At 59.1% G+C, this 16,349-nt stretch overlaps 2 protein-coding genes and 1 pseudogene across 2 annotated transcripts; 1 reads left to right on the forward strand and 2 right to left on the reverse strand.

Moving 5' to 3' along the window:
• Positions 1-103: 103 nt before the first annotated feature.
• On the forward strand, positions 104-8,129 carry ARSA (arylsulfatase A). The gene is made up of 8 exons (XM_036401568.1): positions 104-434; positions 1,408-1,648; positions 2,866-3,084; positions 4,400-4,569; positions 5,277-5,401; positions 5,501-5,628; positions 6,648-6,750; positions 6,859-8,129. The coding sequence occupies exons 1-8, from the start codon at positions 193-195 to the stop codon at positions 7,200-7,202; spliced, it is 1,572 nt and encodes a 523-aa protein (XP_036257461.1). The 5' UTR covers positions 104-192; the 3' UTR covers positions 7,203-8,129.
• Positions 8,130-8,406: 277 nt separating this feature from the next.
• On the reverse strand, positions 8,407-11,205 carry LOC118697674 (acrosin-like; annotated as a pseudogene).
• Positions 11,206-12,614: 1,409 nt separating this feature from the next.
• Positions 12,615-15,390, reverse strand: LOC118697673 (acrosin-like). Its single transcript, XM_036400487.2, has 5 exons — positions 15,320-15,390; positions 14,966-15,193; positions 14,267-14,532; positions 13,947-14,092; positions 12,615-13,095 (listed from the first exon to the last, which is right to left on the reverse strand). The coding sequence occupies exons 1-5, from the start codon at positions 15,388-15,390 to the stop codon at positions 12,625-12,627; spliced, it is 1,182 nt and encodes a 393-aa protein (XP_036256380.1). The 3' UTR covers positions 12,615-12,624.
• Positions 15,391-16,349: the final 959 nt, after the last annotated feature.

Here is a 16,349-nt window from a genome sequence, read left to right on the forward strand (position 1 = left end):
GCTGCCCCATCCCATGCCTGGCACGGCCGCTTCGAACTACAACTCCCAGCGCGCCCCGCGGCCCCGGGGCCGCCATGGGCATCACGTGATTGGCTCGGGCACTGCCGGCACCGCCCCAGGACCGCGCGGGGACATCCCGGGACGGCACTGGGACAGCTCCGGGACGCGGGGGGACACGGGGGTCACCGCGCCATGGGGCCGCAGGGCCGACACCACCCCTGGCTGCTGATCCTGCCTCTGCTGCTGCCGCCGGTGGGCGCCGCCGCCGCCGCCCGGCCCAACTTCGTGCTGGTGCTGGCGGACGATCTGGGCTTCGGCGACCTGGGCAGCTACGGGCACCCCTCGTCCGCCACGCCGCACCTGGACCGGCTGGCGGCCCGCGGGCTGCGCTTCACCGACTTCTACAGCAGCGCCGCCGTCTGCAGCCCGTCCCGGTACGGCCCCCGCGGCGGGAACCGCAGCCCGGGCGGGGATGGAGCTGGGTGTCCCGGGATAAACGGGCGGGGATGGAGCTGGGTGTCCCGGGATAAACGGGCGGGGATGGAGCTGGGTGTCCTGGGCTAAATGGGCGGGGATGGAGCTGGGTGTCCTGGGCTAAATGGGCGGGGATGGAACTGCGGGACCCGGGAGGGACGGGGGAAGAAACTTGCCGTGTCCCGGGAGAGGCAGAGGGATAAACCCACCGTGTCCCGGGACAAACGGGCGGTCGTGAATCTGCGGTGTCCCAGGACAGACGGGTGGTGATGAACCTGCTGCATCCCGGGATAAACCGGCAGTGATGAACCTGCGGTGTCCCGGGATAGATGGAAGGACAAACCCACCGTGTCCTGGGATAAACGGGCGGGGATGAACCCTCCGTGTCCCGCGATAAACGGGCGGTGCTGTCCGGGCGGTGTCCCGGGGCAGACGGGCAGTGCTGTCCCGGCGGTGTCCCCTCTGTCCCCGCAGTGTCCCGGGACGGACGGGCAGTGCTGTCCCGGCGGTGTCCCCTCTGTCCCCGCAGTGTCCCGGGACGGACGGGCAGTGCTGTCCCCGCGGTGTCCCCGCTGTCCCGCTGCCCGTGTCCGTGTCCCGCGGTGTCCCCGCTGTCCCGCTGCCCGTGTCCGTGTCCCCGCTGTCCCGCTGCCCGTGTCCGTGCCCCCGCTGTCCCGCTGTCCCGCTGCCCGTGTCCGTGTCCCGGGCTGTCCCGCTGCCCGTGTCCGTGTCCCGCGGTGTCCCGGGCTGTCCCGCTGCCCGTGTCCGTGTCCCGGGCTGTCCCGCTGTCCCGCTGCCCGTGTCCGTGCCCCCGCTGTCCCGCTGTCCCGCTGCCCGTGTCCGTGTCCCGCGGTGTCCCGGGCTGTCCCGCTGCCCGTGTCCGTGCCCCCGCTGTCCCGCTGTCCCGCTGCCCGTGTCCGTGTCCCGCTGCAGGGCGGCGCTGCTGACGGGCCGGCTGCCGGTACGCTCCGGGATCTACCCGGGCGTGTTCGATCCCGGTTCCCGGGGCGGGCTCCCGCTGGCCGAGCTCACCGTGGCCGAGCTGCTCAAGGACCGCGGCTACGCCACGGCCATGGTGGGCAAGTGGCACCTGGGCTTCGGGCAGAACGGCTCCTTCCTGCCCGTGCACCAGGGCTTCGACCACTTCCTGGGGGTGCCCTACTCCCACGACCAGGTGAGCCGGGACTGGCGGGGCTCGGCCGGGAGCAGCGCGGCACCGGCGCGGGTTTGGGGTGGGCAAAGCCCCCTGGGCTGCTGGGACAAGTGGGGATGGTGCCTTCAGAGGCTGAGATAGAACAGAGGCAGGTAAACAAATTTTTAATATTTAATATGGATAAATTTTAAATTTTTTTTAATTATTCAGTATCCATTTAATTTGGATAAATATGAAATATTTAATAATTAAATAAATGAATAATATAGATAAGATATACATAAATAAAATATTATTAATATTATTGAAATATACAATATTATTTAATATATTATATTATTTAAAATATTATGTTATGTATTATATATTATCTATTATATATTTTCTATTATATATTTTCTATTATAAATTATAAATAATACATATTACACATTATATATAATACAGATATTATATATTTTATATATTATTAAATAATACTGAATATTGTATTATAGATAAAATAAATAAATGCATTTAGTATTTAAATTTACCCATAAAATATTAAATAAGTAAATTTAATAATATAATATATAATATGCTTATATAGATAGGTATATTATATATTGTATTATTAATATATATTATAATATATATACTTATATATAAATATACTGTTATATACTTATATATATGTATAATATATAATATTAAGGAAATGTAATATTTAATATTAAATAATATTTAATCTTTATTAATTAAAGCAGGGATTTATTCAAAGCATCTCCTCCGTGGTTGCACCTTGGGCAGCACAAGAGCCCAGCCAGGGCTGCACCCAAGATGAACCAAAATGGCCCCAAAATGCACCAGCGCTCCCGGGGTCTCTCCCTGGGATCAGTTCTGCTCCATTTGCACCTTGCAGTTCATTGTCCCATTCCAGCTTCAGCCCCTGCAGTCCCACCCTGCTTGTTTTTCTCTCTCCAGCCCACGGGGTTTGTGCTCCTGGGCTGAGATTTGGGTCATTTGTCCTTGGTGCCCAGCTGGAGCAGGAATTGTTTTGTCTCCCTGCTCTGTGCACAGAGCTCACCATCCCCTCATGTGAAGCTCAGTGTGGGAAATGAATTTGTAGATACTTTAGTAAAATAGAAAAAAAATTAAAATCTCAAAATTAAAAAATCTTTAATCAGTGGACCCAAACCAGAGGGAGGAGAACCGTGGCCAGAGCCGGACTCGCAGCCCCGCCGTGTTTTGTTTCGCAGGGTCCCTGCCAGAACCTGACGTGCTTTCCTCCCGACACCAAGTGCTTTGGGACGTGCGACCAGGGCGTGGTGGCGGTGCCGCTGCTCTGGAACCAGAGCATCGTGCAGCAGCCCGTGTCCTTCCCCGAGCTGGTGCCGCTCTACGGCCGCTTCTGCCGCGAGTTCATCGCCCGCTGCGCCCGGCAGAGCCGGCCCTTCCTGCTCTACTACGCGTCCCACGTGGGGAGCGGGCATGGCTGGGAGCCGGGTGGGGATGGGGGGAGAGGGGAAGGGAGATGGGGAAATGGGGAAATGGGGAAGGGAAGGGAGATGGGGAAGGGAAGGGAAGGGAAGGGAAGGGAAGGGAAGGGAAGGGAAGGGAAGGGAAGGGAAGGGAGATGGGGAAGGGAAGGGAAGGGAAGGGAGATGGGGAAGGGAAGGGAAATGGGGAAGGGAAGGGAAGGGAGATGGGGAAGGGAAGGGAGATGGGGAAGGGAAGGGAAGGGAAGGGAGATGGGGAAGGGAAGGGAAATGGGGAAGGGAAGGGGAGGGAGATGGGGAAGGGAAGGGAAATGGGGAAATGGGGAAATGGGGAAGGGAAATGGGGAAGGGAAGGGAAATGGGGAAGGGAAAGAAGGAAATGGGGAAGGGAAGGGAAGGGAAGGAAATGGGGAAGGGAAGGGAAGGGAAATAGGAAAGGAAAGGAAAGGAAAGGAAAGGAAAGGAAAGGAAAGGAAAGGAAAGGAAAGGAAAGGAAAGGAAAGGAAAGGAAAGGAAAGGAAAGGAAAGGAAAGGAAAGGAAAGGAAAGGAAAGGAAAAAAGAAGGGAAGGGAGAAGGGAAAAGAGGAACGGAAAAGGGAAGGAGAGGGTAAATGGGGAAGGGAAAAGGGAAAACAAAAAGAAGGGAAGGGAAAATGGTAGGGGAAAGGAGGGGAAGGGAGAAGGGAAAAGGGGAAGGGAAAAGGGAAGGGAGGGGAAGGAAGAAGAGAAGGGAAGGGAAAAGGGAAGGGAGGGGAAGGGAAGGGAAAGGAAAAAGAAAAAAGAAGGGAAGGGAGAAGGGAAAAGGGGAAGGGAAAAGGGAAGGGAGGGAAAAAGGGAAAGGAGATGGGAAAAGGGGAAGAGAAAAGGAGAAAGGGAAGGGAAAAGAGGGAAGGGAAAAGGGAAAACAAAAGGGAAGGGAAAAGGGTAGGGAAAAGGGGAAGGGAAGGGAACAGAAAAGGGAAGGGAGCCCAAGTCCCATGGGGAGGACAGGACAGCATCTCCCCTCCTGCCACCCCAAAATCTGCTCCTGGATGACCTGGGCTTGCTATTCCTGATCCTATCGGGACGGTGCTTTTAGGCTGCTGCTTCCTGCAGCTTTCCCCCCTTCCCTGCACCATCCCCAGGGAAAACTTCCCACCCCAGAGCTCCCCGTTGTGCCACCGCTGAGCCTCGGGGACAAACCTCCTCTGGGCTGGTGGCTTTTGTCACCTCCCCGCGGGGGGCTGGCTGTCCCTGGCTGTCCCCGCAGGGCTGCAGCCCCGGGGTTGATCCCGGTGCCCTCTCCCCTCCCCAGCACACGCACTACCCGCAGTTTGCCAGCCGGGAGTTCGCGGGGACCACGCGCCGGGGACCCTTCGGGGACGCCCTGGCCGAGTTCGATGGCTCCGTGGGACAGCTGCTGCAGGCCCTGCAGGACAACGGCCTGGAGAACAACACCCTGGTGTTCGTCACCTCTGACAACGGGTGAGGGGCGGGCACGGCCACGGCTGGCTTGGCTGGCACAGCTGGCACCCAGTGCGCAGTGCCAGGTGTCACCCCCGCGTCCTGCTCTGGAGGGGACGCGGGGTGTGAGCTCGGTGTTCTGTGACAGAAACATCCCAGGGGTTGGGCCAGGTGTGTGACACCCCCAAATGTCACCCAGGGGTTGGTTCAGGAATGTGACACCCACAAGTTCACCCAGGGTTTGGGTCACCGGTGTGACTACCCCAAATGTCCCCCAGGCTTTGTGCCAGGTGTGTGCCACCCCCAAATGTCCCCTAAAGGTTTGTGCCAGCAGTGTGACACCCCCAAATGTCCCCCAGGGGTTGGGTGAGGTGTGTGACACCCCCAAATGTTCCCCAGGCTTTGTGCCAGGCGTGTGCCACCCCCAAATGTCACCCGGGGTTTGAACCAGCAGTGTGACACCCCCAAATGTCCCCAGAGGTTTGGACCAGGTGTGTGACACCCCCAAATGTCCCCAGAAGTTTGGGTCACCAATGTGACACCCCCCAAACGTTCCCCAGACTTTGTGCCAGGCATGTGACACCCCCAAATGTCCCCAGAGGTTTGGGACACCAGTGTGACACCCCCAGAGTCCCCCAGCTGTGGGGTGCCCCTCCCAGGTGTGTCACAGCCCTTGGCCACCCCCGAGGGTGGCAGGGCCCCTGGTGACAGCGTGTCCTTGTCCCCAGCCCCTCCACCCTGCGCATGGCACGCGGGGGCAGCGCCGGGCACCTCAAGTGTGGCAAGGGCACGACCTACGAGGGCGGCATGAGGGAGCCGGCCCTGGCGTATTGGCCGGGCAGGATCGCACCAGGTGAGCCGGGACAAACCGGGACAGACTGGGACAAACCGGGACAGACCGGGACAAACCGGGACAGACCCAGGCCAGCGGGGTGACGCTGTGCCCGCGCAGGGGTGACCCATGAGCTGGCCAGCACGCTGGACATCCTGCCCACGCTGGCCGCCCTGGCTGGCGCTGCCCTGCCCAAGGTGGCCCTGGACGGCTTCGACCTGAGCCCGCTGCTCTTCGGGTCAGGGAAGGTGAGTCCTGCTGAGGAGGAGATGGGGTTGGTGGTTTGTGTAAAGTTCTTTAGAATAACTTACATTTAATTATTTGAACTGTAAATAATAAATAATAATAAGTGTATAATAATAATGGTATAACAACTGTATAATAATAATGGTATAATAATTGTATAATAATAATAATAATAATATTAATAATGATTATTCGGATTTTTCATGCACAAAAGCTGATTTTTATTAATTTATTTTAAATATATAATATAATATAAATTAATATAAATTTATATATATTATATTATATATATTATATCTATATTATATAATAATAGATATATAATATATATATATTATAAAATCTGGGTAATAACCCAGATTTTTCATGCAGAAAAGCTGATTTTTATTAATTTATTTTAAAACAATTATAATAATGATAATTGATTAAAGCTATAATATTATTGATTATACCTTATTATTATGTTGTTTAAATTATTGATTATTACTAATTTATTAATACATTATAACTATAATTGATTCTCAAGTATCAATTATAATATTTTCTAATATTCTACATTATTTTAAATATTTTTGTTTGAATATTTTATAGTAGGTTTTGTAATATTTTTAGAATATCTTTTACAGTATTTTTATCATATACTTTCTATTCTTATAATATATTTTGTAATGTCTTTCTTATATATTTTATAATTTTATAATATAATATAATGTAATATAATGCAATAATATAATATAATATAATATAATATAATATAATATAATATAATATAATTAATATATAATGTAATGTAATGTAATATAATGCAATTAATATAATGCAATATGATATAATGCAATATAACATAACCTGGAGGAGCCGGGCCCGGGGCTGACCCATGGCTGGCAGCTCCTCCCTGCTGCCAGCCGTGCCCAGGCTGCCCGGTGGGCTCCGTGCCCGCTGCCGGCCCCATCCCGCGGTGGGGCCGGGGGTACCGGGGGCTCCGGGGGCTCCGGGGCCGCGCTGACGCCGCTGTCCGCAGAGCCCCCGCCGGGCCGTGTTCTTCTTCCCGCCGGCCCCCGACCCCCTGCACGGCCCCTTCGCCATCCGCCTGGGCAAGTACAAGGCGCACTACTTCACCCAAGGTCAGCGCTTGCGTTTGGGGCGGTTTTTGGGGATTTGGGGATGAGCTCCGCCCGCTCGGAGCTCCGGGAGCCAGCAGGGTGTGAGCTCAGCCTCAGGGGGTTGCTCAGGTTCCTTCCACAGCGGCACCACCCCGGACCAGGCGTGCCACGGGCTGACCCCGCTCACCCCGCACCTGCCCCCGCTGCTCTTCGACCTGGAGGCGGATCCGGCCGAGAACTACGACCTGCTGCAGGGCCAGCCGGGCCCCGAGGCGCTGCAGGCACTCAAGGACATCGCCATGCAGAAGGTGCTGCTGGAGCAGCGCCTGCACTTCGGGGAGAGCCAGATCAGGAAGGGCCGGGACCCCTCGCTGCAGCCCTGCTGCAACCCTGGCTGCAGCCCCAAACCTTCCTGCTGCCGCTGCTCCCCGCAGCTGGGACACCCCAAAGGTGCCTGGCCCCGTCTCCAGTAACTCAGCTCGGCCTTGGGGCTGCCCACGGCTCGGGGACCCCTTGGACTTGTGGGGAGCTGGGGTGGAAAGGGGTCAGGGTGACCCCAAACGAGCAGGGCCCCATGGTCTGTGTGGGATGTTCCAGGGGAGGACTTGGGCAGGATCCTGACGTGTTCCAGGATCCTGACCCGTTCCAGGATCCTTCTCCAGACACTCCAGCACCTTCCCCAGAGCCAGGACAGCTCCCTGGGAGCTGCTGGAGCAGAGGGAATGCTCCAGATCCAGGGATCCCAACTGGGACTGAGGGCACAGCAGGAGCAGTGGGATGGGTCCCAGCAGCCTCAGAGACACGAGCTGGGGACAGAGGGGACAGCCCTGGGTGGCAGCAGCAGCAGCTCAGGGTGGCACTTCCAGCACCTCCAAGGACCCTGGCATGGCAGCTCCAGCTGTCCCCATTGCTGTCACTATCAAGGACTTTTCCTGGGACTGGCACACCTGAGGCTCTGCTGGGGAACCTGGGCTGGAGCAGCTTCTCCCTCTCTCTATCCTCCCCTCCCCTCCCTGGCTCCCCTCCCTGTTTCCCCCAAACCTGACCCAACCCCACCCTTTTCCCCAAATTGTCCCATCCTTGTTTTTCCCAGAAGACCAAACTGGGCTAAAGATGTGGATAATGGGTGTGTGATTTTGGCCAGGGGAATCATTTTTTGCAGTAGCTGGGAGTGGGGCATGGCCAGGACCCCAGGGCAGTGACACTGGCACTGTGTCCCCTCTCACTTCCATGGACAAGGGCATTACTTCCAGGATAAAACGTGGTAGGGTGTTGCCAATCACAGGATTTCCATGTAAATCACTGCTTTGTCTTACACCTTTTCTAATTAATATTGCTGCAAATAATTGTTTGATTCCTTATCTCATGGCTGTTTACACTAAATTGTTTTTAACCCCTCATCTTTGCCTTTTGTGGAAGGGGAAGGAGCACGGGTTTGGTTTTAGGATCACTACACCGGAGAATTCCCTCCTAAACCCCCACCAGGGGCAACACAACTTTAAAACTTTAATCCAACGATGAAATCAATTGGAGGATCTGCGAGGTGGGCTCAGGGCAGGAACATGGGCAGGGCACAGCAGCCCTGGGCACCGGGGCTGGCTTGGCCCCGCAGCCACGGCCCCGGCTGGGGCTGCTGGAGATCCTCTGCAGCCAGAACTGGACCTGCTGCCCCTCCCCTCACCCTGTCCTGTGCTTCAGGAGCTCCAGCACCTCCTGCAGCTTCCTGAGGAATCGTTTCAGGGTGTGTTTTGGGAAGGAAATGTCCATGTCCGGTTCTGGCTCCAGTTCTGGCTCAGGTTCTGGCTCCGGTTCTGGTTCTGGTTCTGGCACTGGTACCAGTGGCCTCGGTTGTGTTGGCCTCGGTTCTGGTGGCCTGGGTTCTGATGGCTGCAGTCCTGGTGGCTCCAGCGAGTTCAGGGTGGCCTTTGGTGCCGGTGCCGGCCCTGTCGGGCTGGGGCCGGCGTGGGCATGGATCCAGGAGTGGAAGTGCTGGGTGGAGGTGAAGATGCCAGGCCTCCTGGCCCTGGCACAGCCCCTGCCCCAGCTGGCCAGGCCCACCAGCCAGAAGTTCTCCTGAACGTTGTCCTTGCAGACCAGGGGACCCCCGATGTCCCCCTGCACCAGGAGAGAGGGGTCAGGGGCTGTGCCAAGGTTGGATCCTCTCTCCCAGCCCCTGCCTGACCCACATTCCCAGCTCAGCTGGAGCCCCCAGACCCTCACTGGGAACAGCATGGGGCTGGCTCAGGGTGGGCTCTGCCCCAGCCCTGCACAGGGAGCAGGGACAGGCAGGGAATGGCAGCTCCGGGATATCCACACCTGGGGCTGCCAGTGGGCAGGTGGGCACAGTGCCAGCCTTGGGGACAATGGGACACGGGGCAGGGACATGGGGATGGGGAAAGGACGCTGTCAGTGGTGGGGACATGGGGCTGGCAGGGCACTGGGCTGGGCCCAGATGGGGCCAAGGCCATATTTAGGGCCTGGCTGGCTCTGGGGGGTTCCATGGGGCCATGTTGGGGCTCAGGGTCCCTATGCTGGCTCTGGGGGTTCCATGGAGCCCTGTGCTGGCTCTGGGGGTTCCATGGGGCCCAGGTTGGCTCAGGGTCCCTGTGCTGGCTCTGGGGGTTCCATGGGGCCCAGGTTGGCTCAGGGCCCTGTGCTGGCTCTGGGGGTTCCATGGGGCCCAGGTTGGCTCAGGGTCCCTGTGCTGGCTCTGAGGGTTCCATGGGGCCATGTTGGGGCTCAGGGTCCCTGTGCTGGCTCTGAGGGGATCCATGGGGCCATGTTGGGGCTCAGGGTCCCTGTGCTGGCTCTGGGGGGTTCCATGGGGCCATGTTGGGGCTCAGGGTCCCTATGCTGGCTCTGGGGGTTCCATGGAGCCCTGTGCTGGCTCTGGGGGTTCCATGGGGCCCAGGTTGGCTCAGGGTCCCTGTGCTGGCTCTGGGGGTTCCATGGGGCCCAGGTTGGCTCAGGGCCCTGTGCTGGCTCTGGGGGTTCCATGGGGCCCAGGTTGGCTCAGGGTCCCTGTGCCCAGCCCGGGCCCAGCCCCACCTGGCAGGTGTCGATGCCGCCCCGCGGGTACCCCGCACACAGGTCCTGGGGGTGCACGGCCCCCCCTGTACCAGCGGCTGCTGTTGCACAGCTGGACGTCGATGAGCCGCACCTTGGCCTCCTGCAGCACCAGGCGTGGGCTGGGGGCTGTGGGCACAGAGGGCACTGAGCGGCGGCCCCCGGGCAGAGCCCCACACTCGGGGCCCAGGCCCCGGGCCTGGCCCGGGCCGTGTCCCCGCAGAGCCCCCGGCCCGGGGCCGTGTGCCCGCGGCTCGGCCCGGCCCTGCCCCGGGCTGGCACTGACCGCTGTCCGGGGTGTTCCTCCAGCCCGCGATGTAGCAGGTTTTCAGCTTGGACACTGCCAGGGAGCTGTCGGGCACGCAGCCCAGCTGGATGTAGTCGCTGCACTCCACGGGCTGGTCCAGCTCCAGCAGGGCAATGTTGTTCCGGGCCGTGACCGGGTCGTAGTTCTGGTGCTTCAGGAGCTGCTTGATCTGGAACACCTCAGCCCCGGGGCCTGGCTGAGCCAGATCCGTGGCCCCAACCACCACCTTCCAGTTGAGGACATTCCTGGAAGCCATGGAGTGACAGAGAGCAGTGACAGGGAGCAGTGACAGAGAGCAATGACAGGGAGCAGTGACAGGGAGCAGTGACAGGGAGCAGTGACAGGGCTGGCACAGCCCAGCAGCTCCCAGCCCTCTGCTTCCCACAGCAGGGAATGGATACAACAATGGAGCAGCACATGGTGGTGCAGCCTGGGCACCTGGCCCTGCTGGGACATCCCTGACATTGCTGGGGGTACATCCTTGACCCTGCCAAGGGGACATCCATGCTGTGGGGACATCTCTGTCCCTGCTGTGGGCACATCCTTTTCCCTGCTGTAGGGACACCTGTAACCCTGCTGTGGAGACACCCCTGATCCCACTGTGGGGACATCCCTAATGCTGCTGAGGGCACATCCCTGTCCCTGCTGGGTCACATCCCAGTCCCTGCTCCCCCTTACCCGGCCCCGACGAAGCAGCTGGCGACTGTGAGGACCCAGCGGTGGCCGATGAGTGCCCCCGAGCATATGTGCCACATGCCATTCTCCAGGGTGACCTGGATGCTGGCGATGCCAGGCCAGGCCCCCTGGTTGACATCGAGGGTTGTGCCCTTGGCAGAGTGCGAGGTTCCGTACTCGGGAATCACCAAGGTCTCGTTCAAAACCATGGGCCAGAGCCCGCAGGTGCCTCTGGAAGCACAAAGCCATCACTGCCCTGCTCGGGGACAGCAGGGACAGGGACCCCCAGGGGCTCCTCTGTGCCCAGGCTGTGCCAGGGAAGCCCCGAGGGTCCCCGAGCCCCCCGGGGCCACTGACCTGCAGGTGTCCCAGGTGCCCCCCACGGGCCCGGCCAGGGCCAGCAGGATCAGCAGCCACAGCAAAGCCATCGGTGCCAGCACTGCAGGTGGCAGAGCCAGAGCTGAGCTGTCACCTCTGGTGACACCCAGGGCCCTGGCGGTGCCCGCAGTGCCACCAGGCCGGGGTGATGTCACAGAGGGGCCGGTTCCATGTGTGGGGCTCGGTGGCCTCGGGTGGGGGGAGGGCAGCACAGAGCTGTGAACCCGGGCATGGTTTGGGCTGGAGGGACCTTCGGGGTCCCTCTGGAGCAGAGGGAATGTCCCAGATCCAGGGATCCCAATGGGGACTGAGGGAACAGCAGGAGCAGTGGGATGGGTCCCAGCAGCCTCAGAGACACAAGCTGGGGACAGAGGGGACAGCCCTGGGTGGCAGCAGCAGCAGCTCAGGGTGGCACTTCCAGCACCTCCACAGGATTCCAGATGGCAGCTCCAGCTGTCCCCATTGCTGTCCCTCTCCAGGACTTTTCCCAGGAATGGCACACCTGAGGCTTTGCTGGAGAAGTTTCTCCCTCTCTCCTCCTCCAGGCTGTGCTGGTTTGGAGGAAAACCCCAGGAAGGAATTCACCCCACACAAACCCCACTCAGCAGGCAGGGGGTTTGGAAGTCAGAGTTGAAATTTGAAGGGAAGGATCCAATAAATGCACAGAATACAGAAAAATTGGCTTCAAACCATAAAGTCAGAGCACAACTGACACCCTGTGGGTGGCACAGACCAGACCAGCAGTGGTGGCAGCGCTGTTGAAGTGGCCCTGCTGGTCTGGTCCTCCTTCAGACATCCAGTGATGGTGGTTGTGTCCCAAATCCCCAAACCTTGGGATGATATCCCCTAAAATGCAGGCAGGAATGTCCAGTGGTGGTGGTTGTGTCCCAAATCCCCAAACCTTGGGATGACATCCCCTAAAGTGCAGGCAGGAATGTCCAGTACCTCCCCCAGGGTGAGGAGTTACAAACAGGGTGATGGAACCCCATGAGTTTTAGGGCATTTCTGGGATCCCTGAAGGTTGTTCTGCTGCACCCTTGAGTTCCTGGTGGCCCATGAGCAGGGATGACCCCTCAGGGTGGGAGTTTGACCCTGTCCCAGCCATCCTAAGAGCTCCTCAGAAGGTGATGGAGGTGGTGGAGGACCAGGCCCATCGTCCCCTCCCTCCCTCCCTCCCTGGCTGCCCCTCATCCCCCCCAAACCAGGAGCCAACCCCACCCTATTTTCCCCAGATTGTCCCATCCTTGTTGTGAGCAGAAGACTGAACTGGGCTGGAAATGAGGATAATTGGGAACAACTCTATTTCAAGAACAAACTGAAGTTCATCACCAGGGTGGGTGGGTGGAGGGGGGATAAAGAGCAGGGCAGAGCAGATCTGGGCATTGGGGGTGACTTTGGCACAGCCGTGGCTCCAGCAGGGAATTGCTGTGATCTCCCACAGCCAGAACTGGATCCGCTCCTCCTCCTGCTCAATCCAGTTTGTCCCGCAGGAACTCCAGGAATTCCTGCAGATTCGTGAAGAACCTCAGCAGGATGGCTTTAGGGAATGAAATCGTTATAAATTTAGGCGGTTGTGGTGTTGGCTCTGGTTCTTCTTCTTCCTCTTCTTCTGGTTCTGGTATGGGCTCCGGTTCTGGTATCGGTACCGGTATTAGTACCGGTTGTGGTTGTGGTTCTGGCTCTGGTTCAGGTTCTGGTTCTGGTTCCAGTTCTGGTGGCTCTATCTCAATGGTGGGGGTGGGTGGCTCAGGCGGAGGAGGCTGCATTTTGGATGGGACCATTCCCATCTGCTTCTGGATCCAGTTGTGGAAGTGCTGGGTGGATGTGAACACCCCGGGCCGCTTGTCACCAGCACAGCCCTTGCCCCAGCTGGCCAGGCCCACCAGCCAGAAGTAGTCACCGGTGTTGTCCTTGCAGACCAGGGGACCCCCTGTGTCTCCCTGCCACAGGAGAGAGGGGTCAGGGGCTGCTCCAGGGTCACAGCCACACCTCGGGGTTATGGGGACACTGGATGGGATTTGGGGGCAGAGCACCAGGCCTTGGGGACAGGGGGACACTGGGACAGGGGCCTAGGGATGGGGAGTGGCAGCCCTGGGACACGGGACAAGGATCCATGGATGGGAAAGGGAAGGGCCCCCCCGGGATAAAGGACAGGGTGGGACATGCTGGGCTCAGGGCCCTGTGCTGGCTCTGGGGGTTCCATGGGGCCCAGGTTGGCTCAGGGCCCTGTGCTGGCTCTGGGGATTCCATGGGGCCCAGGTTGGCTCAGGGCCCTGTGCTGGCTCTGGGGGTTCCATGCGGCCATGTTGGGGCTCAGGGTCCCTGTGCTGGCTCTGGGGGTTCCATGGGGGCCAGGTTGGCTCAGGGTCCCTGTGCTGGCTCTGGGGGTTCCATGGGGCCATGTTGGGGCTCAGGGTCCCTGTGCTGGCCATGAGGGGATCCATGGGGCCATGTTGGGGCTCAGGGTCCCTGTGCTGGCTCTGAGGGGATCCATGGGGCCATGTTGGGGCTCAGGGTCCCTGTGCTGGCTCTGGGGGTTCCATGGGGGCCAGGTTGGCTCAGGGTCCCTGTGCTGGCTCTGGGGGTTCCATGGGGCCATGTTGGGGCTCAGGGTCCCTGTGCTGGCCATGAGGGGATCCATGGGGCCATGTTGGGGCTCAGGGTCCCTGTGCTGGCTCTGAGGGGATCCATGGGGCCATGTTGGGGCTCAGGGTCCCTGTGCTGGCTCTGAGGGTTCCATGGGGCCCAGGTTGGCTCAGGGTCCCTGTGCCCAGCCCGGGCCCAGCCCCACCTGGCAGGTGTCGATGCCGCCCCGCGGGTACCCCGCACACAGGTCGTGGGGGTGCACGGCCCCCCCGTACCAGCGGCTGCTGTTGCACAGCTGGACGTCGATGAGCCGCACCTTGGCCTCCTGCAGCACCAGGCGTGGGCTGGGGGCTGTGGGCACAGAGGGCACTGAGCGGCGGCCCCCGGGCAGAGCCCCACACTCGGGGCCCAGCCCCTGGGCCTGGCCCGGGCCGTGTCCCCGCAGAGCCCCCGGCCCGGGGCCGTGTCCCTGCCCGGGCCGTGTGCCCGCGGCTCGGCCCGGCCCTGCCCCGGGCTGGCACTGACCGCTGTCCGGGGTGTTCCTCCAGCCCGCGATGTAGCAGGTTTTCAGCTCGGACACTGCCAGGGAGCTGTCGGGCACGCAGCCCAGCTGGATGTAGTCGCTGCACTCCACGGGCTGGTCCAGCTCCAGCAGGGCAATGTTGTTCCGGGCCGTGACCGGGTCGTAGTTCTGGTGCTTCAGGAGCTGCTTGATCTGGAACACCTCAGCCCCGGGGCCTGGCTGAGCCAGATCCGTGGCCCCAACCACCACCTTCCAGTTGAGGACATTCCTGGAAGCCATGGAGTGACAGAGAGCAGTGACAGGGAGCAGTGACAGAGAGCAATGACAGGGAGCAGTGACAGGGAGCAGTGACAGGGAGCAGTGACAGGGCTGGCACAGCCCAGCAGCTCCCAGCCCTCTGCTTCCCACAGCAGGGAATGGATACAACAATGGAGCAGCACATGGTGGTGCAGCCTGGGCACCTGGCCCTGCTGGGACATCCCTGACATTGCTGGGGGTACATCCTTGACCCTGCCAAGGGGACATCCATGCTGTGGGGACATCTCTGTCCCTGCTGTGGGCACATCCTTTTCCCTGCTGTAGGGACACCTGTAACCCTGCTGTGGAGACACCCCTGATCCCACTGTGGGGACATCCCTAATGCTGCTGAGGGCACATCCCTGTCCCTGCTGGGTCACATCCCAGTCCCTGCTCCCCCTTACCCGGCCCCGACGAAGCAGCTGGCGACTGTGAGGACCCAGCGGTGGCCGATGAGTGCCCCCGAGCATATGTGCCACATGCCATTCTCCAGGGTGACCTGGATGCTGGCGATGCCAGGCCAGGCCCCCTGGTTGACATCGAGGGTTGTGCCCTTGGCAGAGTGCGAGGTTCCGTACTCGGGAATCACCAAGGTCTCGTTCAAAACCATGGGCCAGAGCCCGCAGGTGCCTCTGGAAGCACAAAGCCATCACTGCCCTGCTCGGGGACAGCAGGGACAGGGACCCCCAGGGGCTCCTCTGTGCCCAGGCTGTGCCAGGGAAGCCCCGAGGGTCCCCGAGCCCCCCGGGGCCACTGACCTGCAGGTGTCCCAGGTGCCCCCCACGGGCCCGGCCAGGGCCAGCAGGATCAGCAGCCCCAGCAAAGCCATCGGCGCCAGCACTGCAGGTGGCAGAGCCAGAGCTGAGCTGTCACCTCTGGTGACACCCAGGGCCCTGGTGGTGCCTGCAGTGTCACCAGGCTGGGGTAATGTCACAGAGGGGCCTGTTCCATGTGTGGGGCTCGGTGGCCTCGGGTGGGGGGAGGGCAGCACAGAGCTGTGAACCCGGGCATGGTTTGGGCTGGAGGGACCTTCGGGGTCCCTCTGGAGCAGAGGGAATGTCCCAGATCCAAGGATCCCAATGGGGACTGAGGGAACAGCAGGAGCAGTGGGATGGGTCCCAGCAGCCTCAGAGACACAAGCTGGGGACAGAGGGGACAGCCCTGGGTGGCAGCAGCAGCAGCTCAGGGTGGCACTTCCAGCACCTCCACAGGATTCCAGATGGCAGCTCCAGCTGTCCCCATTGCTGTCCCTCTCCAGGACTTTTCCCAGCACTGGCACACCTGAGGCTTTGCTGGAGAAGTTTCTCCCTCTCTCCTCCTCCAGGCTGTGCTGGTTTGGAGGAAAACCCCAGGAAGGAATTCACCCCACACAAACCCCACTCAGCAGGCAGGGGGTTTGGAAGTCAGAGTTGAAATTTGAAGGGAAGGATCCAATAAATGCACAGAATACAGAAAAATTGGCTTCAAACCATAAAGTCAGAGCACAACTGACACACAGACCAGACCAGCAGTGGTGGCAGCGCTGTTGAAGTGGCCCTGCTGGTCTGGTCCTCCTTCAGACATCCAGTGATGGTGGTTGTGTCCCAAATCCCCAAACCTTGGGATGATATCCCCTAAAATGCAGGCAGGAATGTCCAGTGGTGGTGGTTGTGTCCCAAATCCCCAAACCTTGGGATGACATCCCCTAAAGTGCATGCAGGAATGTCCAGTGGTGGTGGTTGTGTCCCAAATCCCCAAACCTTGGGATGACATCCCCTAAAGTGCAGGCAGGAATGTCCAGTACCTCCC

Source organism: Molothrus ater, chromosome 5 (genome assembly GCF_012460135.2).
Source record: "Molothrus ater isolate BHLD 08-10-18 breed brown headed cowbird chromosome 5, BPBGC_Mater_1.1, whole genome shotgun sequence".
Classification (NCBI taxonomy): Eukaryota; Metazoa; Chordata; class Aves; order Passeriformes; family Icteridae; genus Molothrus; species Molothrus ater.

Coding starts and splice junctions, on each gene's coding strand:
- ARSA (XM_036401568.1), top strand. CDS start 193: ATGGGGCCGCAGGGCCGACACCACCCCTGGCTGCTGATCCTGCCTCTG. Junction 435..1,407: donor GCCGTCTGCAGCCCGTCCCG/GTACGGCCCCCG, acceptor GTCCCGCTGCAG/GGCGGCGCTGCTGACGGGCC. Junction 5,402..5,500: donor GCCGGGCAGGATCGCACCAG/GTGAGCCGGGAC, acceptor GTGCCCGCGCAG/GGGTGACCCATGAGCTGGCC.
- LOC118697673 (XM_036400487.2), bottom strand. CDS start 15,390: ATGGCTTTGCTGGGGCTGCTGATCCTGCTGGCCCTGGCCGGGCCCGTG. Junction 14,533..14,965: donor AGCTGCTTCGTCGGGGCCGG/GTAAGGGGGAGC, acceptor CATGGCTTCCAG/GAATGTCCTCAACTGGAAGG. Junction 13,096..13,946: donor GCGGCATCGACACCTGCCAG/GTGGGGCTGGGC, acceptor CTCCTGTGGCAG/GGAGACACAGGGGGTCCCCT.